General features: G+C 40.7%; 1 protein-coding gene across 12 annotated transcripts in view; it reads left to right on the top strand.

Moving 5' to 3' along the window:
* The first annotated feature begins 8,059 nt into the window (after window positions 1-8,059).
* cadpsb (Ca2+-dependent activator protein for secretion b) overlaps window positions 8,060-9,752 on the top strand; it is a 69,120-nt gene continuing 67,427 nt past the window's right edge. For 5 of the 12 annotated variants that reach the window (XM_084928899.1, XM_084928895.1, XM_084928902.1 and 2 more), the window contains exon 1: window positions 8,064-9,153. In XM_084928899.1, coding sequence (XP_084785025.1) covers window positions 8,821-9,153 — 333 coding nt within the window. In that variant the 5' untranslated portion in view covers window positions 8,064-8,820. Of the gene's footprint in view, window positions 9,154-9,752 lie in introns of all 12 variants that reach the window. The other 7 variants (XM_084928904.1, XM_084928905.1, XM_084928896.1 and 4 more) reach the window with 5 other exon arrangements.

Below are 9,752 nucleotides of genomic sequence, written 5' to 3'. Positions count from 1 at the left end.
GAAAATATTAAAATTACGATTTCTAGTTTTTGGCCAAAGGGGTTTGGGGGCGGGCGTGGAAGGCCGGGTTATGTAAAAGGATTTGTAGATTGGTAATTTCCTCAGAATAGCTTTCTCTTTTCTCCTTTCCATTTTAAACTCGTAAACTGTTTCCCTCCCTGCAATCCATAAGTCCTCTCCACCGTGTTACACTTAAAACAATATCGGCTTAATCTGAAAGGGCTTAAAATCCCAGTTTCCCTGGATGTGAACTCATTCCTGGTGAAATTAATCGTCATCACTTGCTGGGTGCGAACTTCCCTAAGAGACACGGCTATCGTAGCTGGAATGCTGACGCTGACCCTATTCTATCAATCTCGCATTAAAAACACTCCGAGCATTTAAATATTTCAAAGAGCTCCTCCAGAGAAGCTCTGAGTGTGCGTGTGTGTTGTATGTGTGTGCCATTTTCCTACTGACAAACACAATTGAACTTAAAACACCAAATGAAGACTGTAGAGCTGAATGACATAAACTCCAAGTTAAATCTGTTAGTGCAAAAGTAATCCCGTCTTTGTTGTTTCACTCCATTATTTACACTGTTTCAGAGGATATAACATCACGTGAATAAAATAAACATGCTCAGTGTCTATATACCATAGAGAGGTTTTAGAAACGACTGAAGTGAGAGAGGGAAGTTATGAATATATCATCAAGCAGTTAGTCTGAGATGTTTCCACTGTGCTGCACTGTTTGGTGCATCGCTGTGCAGTTTACCTATCCAGTCTCTGCTAGCTTTACAAAGAAAAGCACAGTGCAAAAGAGACACACGTGTCTATGTACTTTAAACAGGTAAAATCGACATTGACCTGGCAAGCAACAAAGACAGGTCCGTAGTGTTTTCAAGGCTTTTGTTTGTGTGGTTATGATCTTTGTCCTTGTTTTCTTGATAGCTTTCATTAGGTCTTTTGATGTGTACTTTAAACCTTCAGAGTAAAATCCCATCTGAGAAAGCGGCTGTCAAGGAAACATTCACACTGGCATCAGGTGTGATGATGAAGTCAAGCCGGTCCTCAAAGAGTATGCCTGTAATTAATATTATGTTTCTAAGATAGAGTCAAGGATAGTTCAAATGATTCATCTCATCTCTACTAAAATCTCTGCTCAAAGTCACACATGGTCATTTTATTTACTCCAAGGGTTTTCGTTTTATGAGTTATTTGACAGATGTGTTGATAAATGTGAACACGGCTGAAGTAAAAACAAAAAATAAATAAAACATTTTGTCTGGTGTTGATTTGTTACGTGAGCAGCACATTATCTGAAACTGCATAAAACTCAGGTTCAAAGTTCAGTATTTTGTAAACAACAACAGCTGAGAGAAAGAAAATCTCACCAAAAGGTCAGTGCTGTGCTTGTTTTGGAGCTTTCCGCGATGTCACATGCTTTTCATCACCAGATGTCCTGCTCGGTGAATTGCAGATGTTAAAAATCAGTCATTTATTCTTTTTTTAAATAGTTTTTTGGCTAACAACAGATCACATGGCTGTTTGAATTTGACAAACTCACCGACAATACATTTTTGGGCAATTGCATAAGTTTTGTAATTTTTACTCTTCACAGAAGATTTTAAACCAAACGATAAAGATAAAGTGCAGACTTTCAGCTTGAATTCAAGAGGCTTAACAAAAGCATTGCATCAACTGTTCAACTGCAGCCATTTTTATACACAGTTCCTCATTTTCAGAGGCTCCAAAGTAATTGTGCAATTGATTGATAAATTATTTTATGGCCAGACAAGCCTTGTTCACAAGTTGTTACATGAAAAAATAAGCAGAAAAAAAGATTGATTCCAAGAGTTGATCTTGCATTTTCACTGAAATACTCGAAGTCCAAAGAGATTTTGATGTCAGTGAAAGAATGCATGGTTGGGCTGAAAATCCAAAATAAACCAATCAGCAAAATTAAAAAACAAAACAAAACAAACAAAAAAAACTTAGGAGCATCCAAATCCAACTTGGTGTAGCTCAGTCATCAACTAATTGGAAGGTTGGTTTTTGAATCCCTGCACCAGTCTGCATGCCCAAATATACTAGGGCAGCGGTCCCCAACCTTTTTTGCGCCACGGACCGGTTTATGCCCGACAATATTTTCATGGACCGGCCTTTAAGGTGTCGCGGATAAATACAACAAAATAAAACTAGTACCGGTACCGAAAAAAAGAAAATTTATTCATAACACACGTGAAAAGACCCAGGAAAACCAAGTAAACGATAAAAACGATAACAAAATAACGCTGAAAACCGATAAAAACCCTGAAAACTATACATTTCACACCTGAGCCTCAACTCTCACGGACCGGTACCGGTCCGAGGCCCAGGGGTTGGGAACCGCTGTACTAGGGCACACTTCATGGCCACTCAAGAACAAGAAGAGCAGATTAAACTTTGCTGGTGAAAAGAGCCTGCACAGTTCTGGAAAAAGAAATCTCAAATAGATGAAACCAAGATTAATTTGAGAATGATGGCAAGAGAAAAGTACGGAGCATATCACATCATCTGTCAGACGTGGTGAAGACAATGTTATGTCATGAGCATGTATGGCTGCCTGCAGAGCCAGGCTGTTGACAGGAGTAGCAGGAAGGCCTAACTGCTCTGTTCAGATTCATCTGAAAGCTAAAAAATAATGATTGGGCAGCATTTCACAGTGCAAATGGATAGTAGCCAGACCATCTGAGATAGTAGCCAAGTCAGTCACCTGAACAACCCAACAGAGCAGCTTTTCAAGCTCACAAACAAGCATCAATTGAAACTAACAAATTTGCAAAATTATAATAATAATGGATTGCATTTATATAGCGCTTTTCAGGACCCCTCAAAGCGCTTTACAATACCACTATTTATTCACTCTCACATTCATACACTGGTGGAGGCAAGCTACAGTTGTAGCCACAGCTGCCCTGGGGCAGACTGCCGCCTACTGGCCATCACCAGTAGGCGGCAGGTGAAGTGTCTTGCCCAAGGACACAACGACCGAGACTGTCCGAGCCGGGGCTTGAACTGGCAACCTTCCGATTACAAGACGAACACCCAACTCTTGAGCCACGAACGCCCCTATATCATTGGCCAAAAAACCTATGGACCTAACTATAGTCATACTCTGTGCTTCCCAACATGTTGTAGATTTCCAGCTTCCTGCCTCACTGTTTAGATCACTCGTGCCAGTCTCATAAAGACACTACTGAAAAATTTATCAAAAGCTCAACAAGAGACTGTCCTCCCAGGAAAAACAACTTCAGTCATTTCAGCCTGTAATGAAGACCTCTAATGACTGCATTTATTATCATGGGAGCAAAGAAGAAAGTTCTTCTTCAAACTTAAAGTTTGTTTTTCATGTTTCCAAGTGTCAATACCGAAAATAAAACTTTTGAGCTGTAACAGAGGAGAAATCTTCAAATGCTTAAATTTTTGGGGCAACTGGTATCTCAAACTAAAGTGAAGAAAAACAATACTGCAAATGTTTCCTTTAAAACAAAAACGAAAACAAATTTTGCATCAGTTGCACAACAAGAAGTTTTTTCTGCACTTTCAGTTACATTATAGTACCCTGGAGAACATCAACATTTAATGTGTACACACTCTAGCAGAAGTAGAAGAGTGGGGTGAAGAGCATCAGTCAATAATTAATGTTTAAAAGGTTTTGAAAGTTCTGCTGCTGGTTTTGGTGCTAAACCTCTCCAAGGGCTCCTTAATGTGTGCAGAAAACCGAGCCGTGTCAATGTACAAGCACCCAATGAGAGCTGGCAGTGGTCTGTTGAGGACTTAATGAGCTGAGGACTATGGGGAACAAAGGCAAATGTCATGCTTGGTATTAACATGGACAGGCTGTGTGAGTAAAACCTGAAGAAGAAGGACAGTTAAATGCCAAGTCAGGGCAACAGAAAATACGGGAGTCCTTGAAAGCATGGTTACTTGCTGCTCAGACACTTAAAGAACATCTGGAGTAGCAGCCAGTCAGTCCAGCTGTCAGAATCAATTAAATCACAGATGAAGCATGCAGGCCTGCTCATCCTCCGTCCATGCTGAGCTCACACTATATGGGCTGTCATGGATGTTCTGGATCTGGAAGTATTATAAGAGTGGGCAGGGAAGGTAAACACAAACCAGGGTCAAAAGGACAAAAATAGTAAGGAAAGATAATTTTGCAGCCAAACATAACCTAAAAATAAAGTTGGTTTCCTAATTCTGAGGAAAGTTCAAAATTACTCAGTCAACACATTCAGAAAGTCTGCTCACAAAATGTTACTACTTTGCACCACTTTTTTTTACACAGAATCAAATTAAATCTTCACACTTTTAATTACTCTGATTATTTGTGAATTTGTATCCATCTAAACCTAAATAAGCTACACTGAAAGGAAAAAAAGATTCTTTACTCTCGATAAACATGAAGCAATAATTCTGAGTAAGCTGCAAATGCAAAGGTTTATTCATTCAAATAACAAATCACTGAGGGATGATGTGCTTGGTATAAACTGTATATCAATTAAGTAAATTTCTTTAAATTTAACATTTTACATTGTATTTTGAGCAGATTTTTTTTTTATTATTTCAGTGTGTGATATATGTGAATCTCCTGAATTTGAGTTGAATTGTTCAGTACCTAAGTAGAGCAACACAAGGGTGAGCTGGCAATTGTAGAAGAAAAACCAATTATATCATAAAAAACTTCAAGTAGTGGAAACTTTTGGGTATTTTAGTGCGGCTACTTCTTGAATTTTAACACACAATATTCTTGGCAGTGCAGGTTTTATTATAAAGTATCCTAGCTGCCCCGTCCTAGACTGTAGTACACATACATTTGGATACTGACTTTGATATAATTCAGTTATTGTGTTTTGTTGTGTGGAAAGAACTTCTAACATAAGGAGGTTTTGCAAGTTCTCTCATTCAGCAGGGAATGTTAAAAAAGATTGACTCTTACCAATTTGGCATTTCAGAAGCTATTATACTCCAGATTAAAGCATTTTTTTCATGTTTTTGTTTTCTAATTTGGTTATATCATTATTTATTCAATAGAGTTTGTCCATTATTTATAGTTTTTCATTATTTTTGAAAAGGTAAGATAAAAATTTTTTTTATTTATTTATCCGTTTAACATTCAGTTTAATGGTGTCTGTTGAAAGTTAGTTGTTTTGTGTTGTTTTTATTTTCCTCGTGTGTGTATGTATCTATAATAGAAGGGAACAGTTGACAAGCAGATATTCCAGCCTGCACCTCAAAAATAACCTTGCTTTCTAAGATACTCAAAAATGTAGTTTGTGCTATTATGGGGTTGCAAGTTCTTATTGCCAGGGTTGATTTTGTGTTTTACGGACTCTGACGTCTGATCTGTTATTTAGCATTCTCTGCTTTTGATCATAATCTGAGTTTTGTTGTTTGGAGTTTTTTGTCTCTATTCTTGTAACGCTTCCTTGTTTAGTTTTTTTTCTTACAGCTTTTGTTACCTGGTTTTCTGTTAGATCAGTATTGTTTTGACCCTGGTGTTTTACTCTAGCCTTCCCAGGATGGAAAAGCTAGACAAAGGCTTCCTTTTGTGACTTGATAAGTCTTTGCCTCAGTTAGTGATTCCCTGTTTAGTTACTTCCTGTTTGATTTTGGTACTCTGTTTTTGCTGACACCTTGTATTTAGTTTTACTTCCTCCCTGTCGTTTCAGCCACGAATCCCACCAGCTACCTCTCCCCTAATTATTTTGTGTACATGTTGTTTGAGCCTCTCCTTATCATGTTGTCCACATTTCCTAAGCATATTCTGGATGTTTGGCTTCCTTGTTATCTTCTGGATTGTGAACTTTGTGACTTTGTGATTTTTTAAATTTAATTTAATTTCTGCTTTTTTTGGACCATGAAGTATTAAAGCTTGTTTAAACTTTATCTCTACCTCAAGAGTCCCACATATGTCAAACTTTGTCGTTTACACAGAATTCTGGACATTTAATGCTGGCACTGTTAATAATAATATGTACATCAAATGCAAGAAAAGGACTTACTATTTCTAAAATGCCCAGATGGGACACTATTTGGACTAAATTAGGCCAGCTACACATGACACATTACAGTAGTTTTATTACAACCCTGTATGCATTACAACCCTGATGTTGGATGAGAGAATCTGGCTTTCAGCCACCATTCATTCCAAAGGAGATCAGGGCCAGTCAAATTCTTCTATAGCAAATTCATCCAACAGAGCCATAATACACCTTGCTTTGATCATGTCCAAACAGGCTTTCTCAAGCTGAAGCATTTAGATTTTGCTTCTCTGGAACTAAAAAGGAGGCTCTTAGGTTCAAGCCCACAACATTTTCCCCCAAAATTTAACTGGCACAGTGGAGAGAGGCAGGTAATGTTATCCTGGCATTTCAAAAACTCAGATTTATCCATCAAACTGTCAGGTAGAGAAGCGTGAGTCGTCACTCCACAGGACAAGTTTCCACGGTTGCAGAGTCCAGTGGAGACATGCTTTACACCGCTCCATTCAAAGCTTGTCAGTCTTCTTGGTGATGTAAGGCTTGAAGGCGACATTAAAAGCCATGCCACACCTGGCTCACAGTTTTTGTGCTGATGTTAATGATGATGTTTACTCACTATGAAGCTCATCCCTCGGTGACCCCTCTTTGTAACTTTACTGCCTGAGTTGCTGTGGTTTCTAAACACTTACTCCTTTGCAATAACACCACTTACATTTGATGATGGAATATCTAGTAGGGTAGAAATTTCACAAGCTAACTTGTTGCATCAGTGGCATCCTATTAGAGTAACATGCTCAAATTTATTTAAGTCTTTAGAATGACCCATTATGTCTTAGTCATCAAATTTGGCATTCTGAGTAAGAGATGTGGTCCAATACTTTTGTCCATATTGTTTTTTTCGTTACCGTAAAAATTTTGGCTTTGTCTTTGAACTTTATTTAAAAAAATTCTTGATGTATAATTCATTTATCCTTTACTTTAAAGCTGCCAGTTTTTACTTCCTTGTTCCACAGCACAAGTAGAACAGCTCCCAATACTTACAAGGGAGTAAGGATCTTAGGAATCAGCAAGTATTTTTAGCTACCGAAAACACCCTGAATTTAGAAGAACTATGTGGTGAATGTTCAGAAATTACACCATGAGTCAAGGAACATAAAAGCAAATATTTCCTCTTCTTTTACTTGAACAGAGCCTTTCCATGAAATCTATTTTTTGCTTGTTGCCATATTGAAGACAAATATTAAGTAGACTTTACACAGAGTAAGATCTAAAAGACTGGGGGGTGATAACCATTCCTTTCTGCTCTACTTGTTACAGTGAAATCGAAAGCTTTAAAATCTTTACAGGAAACAATATTTTTTTCGGTTAAACTGCTTCAGAGTTATCAGTACAGGTCTATGTTAAGTACTACCATAAAAGACTGTAAGACACTGCAGTGAAGGCAAATTGAAGCATTTTATTTGAGAGTTTGTAGTTCCAGTCAGGATTAACAGGTCAGACAAGCACATCTCAGTCTCACACTCAGGAAAAAGGGTTTCTTTTGGGGGGGGGGGACTTCTATAAATATTGCATGGAGGACGGATGAAGGGAATAAAAATGTCCTTTTTTCCCTTTTTTATTAAGAAAAATGCACTTCACGAGGAGAGCAAGCCATGTGTCATATAAATGCGGTCGGACTGTGTTTCCAGTATTGTAGTGTCTGCAGGATTTAAAGTATCACGTGACTTTTGGTGTGCTAAGCTCTGGCAGAACATCACAGCTTAGTGTTGCACAAAACGACTTACTACAACACATCTGTACTGTAACACAGCCAAAACGGTGTTTTTGTTTTTGTTCTCTTTTAAAGTCCGATTCACATTAAAGATCAACGCGTTCTGTTGCATATTCACACTGGCCCAGTAACTAACAGTGAGTCAGACACCTGGGGGATTCTGTTCAGCTTGAATAATTAATTCCTGTTTAGTAGAAGAAACGCTTGTGTGGTGAGATTTCCTGAAAAGGGATGCCAGCACGTGCTGTAACAATTCATTTGTGTAGCTTCAGAGAGGTGGAGAAGGCAGCTCGCTCCGTGTTGCAACCCCACCCTTCGACAGCACACGGCATTTTACACCCGCTGTTCTGCATCCCGTGCGCGGCCCGTGCACTTCATAATGTTCCCCATTTCAGTCAGTGACAATATCAGAGAAATCCGGTGGCAGCCATCTTAGGTGTGCCACTGCGTGAAGTTATGAGGGGCTACACTACACGCGGAGCCGCGCGCGCTTCAGACTCGGATCTTTGCTTCGAGTGCGAGTTCAGGACCACGGCCAGCTCCGGTCGACCGGGTCCCAGGCTGGCAGGAAGGAAGAGGCCATCTCCCGCTTTCACTGAAAAAAAAGGAAAGGGGGAGGGAAAAAGCCGATCTCGTCCCCTCACATATACACTACAATCCCTCCACCCCTCCTCTCCGACTCTTCTCACCTCCCCCTCTCACATCCGCAGCAGCGACTGGCCAATAAAATACCGAAAATACGTAAGCACCGACGAGTGCTCGGCGCAGGCGGAGAATGGTCAGTGTGAAGCAGACTATAGCTCTTCCAGCATTACTCGTATACAGCTGACATCCCTCAGCCAGCGAGTACAACCAGGGCCTATCCCTATCTCGACTTCAGGCACATCCTGCATTATATCTATGCACGGGTAAGACAGCGGCTCGGCCATCATCTGGGGATATATACATATATATATATTTAAAACAATTTTTAAAAAAAACCCCAAACAAACTCAGTTAGTAGGTTCGGATTTCTGTAGAGGCGCACCACTTCTAGTGCAAGATGTTAGATCCGTCGTCCAGCGAGGAGGAATCTGATGGGATAGTGGAGGAGGAAAGCAAAGAGGCAATGGCTCCTCAGGCCGGATCCCGCATCTCCCCGAGCAGGACCAGCGAGAGCTCGGGTGGACTAGCGCCCAGCAGCAGCCGCAGCAGTGCCCGTCCTACTAGCCCGAGTCCCTCGGCCGTCAGCGAGGAGAAGGAGGATCTGGAGAAGCTGCACAGAGAGGAAGAAGACCGCAAAAAGAAGCTGCAGCTATATGTTTTTGTCATGCGATGCATCGCTTACCCGTTCAATGCAAAACAGCCCACGGATATGGCAAGGCGGCAGCAGAAGGTAAGAGCACCCGGTGCAAAGGCATAACTGATAGCCACATGATGACGAAATACCTCCTTTCATATCGCAGATGTTGTCTTTGATGACCTACATAAACCAGAGCACAGGTCTGGCCACTAGGCCCTATCCGATAGCGCATGGAGACAGCACGGTGCCAGTGAAAGCACCGTTTGTTTGTTTGACGCAAAATGTTGAATTCATGGAGCATGACAGGAGCATATAAAGGTGCTTCGAGCTCCTGGTAGTGAAGGGGACTCGTGGTGCTGCAGAGCTGCAGGCTGAGTGCAGTCCATGTTCCTCCAGCACTCTAGCTCGTAGATGAAAGCAGCCCTACAGCCCAGCAAGCCCATTAAGTGAAAGGGCGTTCAGGAGATGGTGGATGGCAAGTCACAACAGGACAGTGTCATTGCCCTTGTTGGCCTACATTTTTACCGAAGTCCCGATGTCAATTAGATATGCAGCTGTATATTGCTCTGTGTCCTGCCTGCTTGGCGGATACCCAATCCCAACCCGTTTGCGCCATCACTTATCCCGTCAATTTGGCCTCCCAAGGTGACTTTTAGGCACAGACCTCTTGAGGAGGTTAGCTTAATGGCCTC

This window comes from Perissodus microlepis, chromosome 5 (genome assembly GCF_051167445.1).
Source record: "Perissodus microlepis isolate ML-2025 ecotype Zambia chromosome 5, ASM5116744v1, whole genome shotgun sequence".
NCBI lineage: Eukaryota > Metazoa > Chordata > Actinopteri > Cichliformes > Cichlidae > Perissodus > Perissodus microlepis.
Note: the sequence above shows the minus strand (reverse complement) of the source record. Positions and strands in the feature narration are given on the sequence as shown.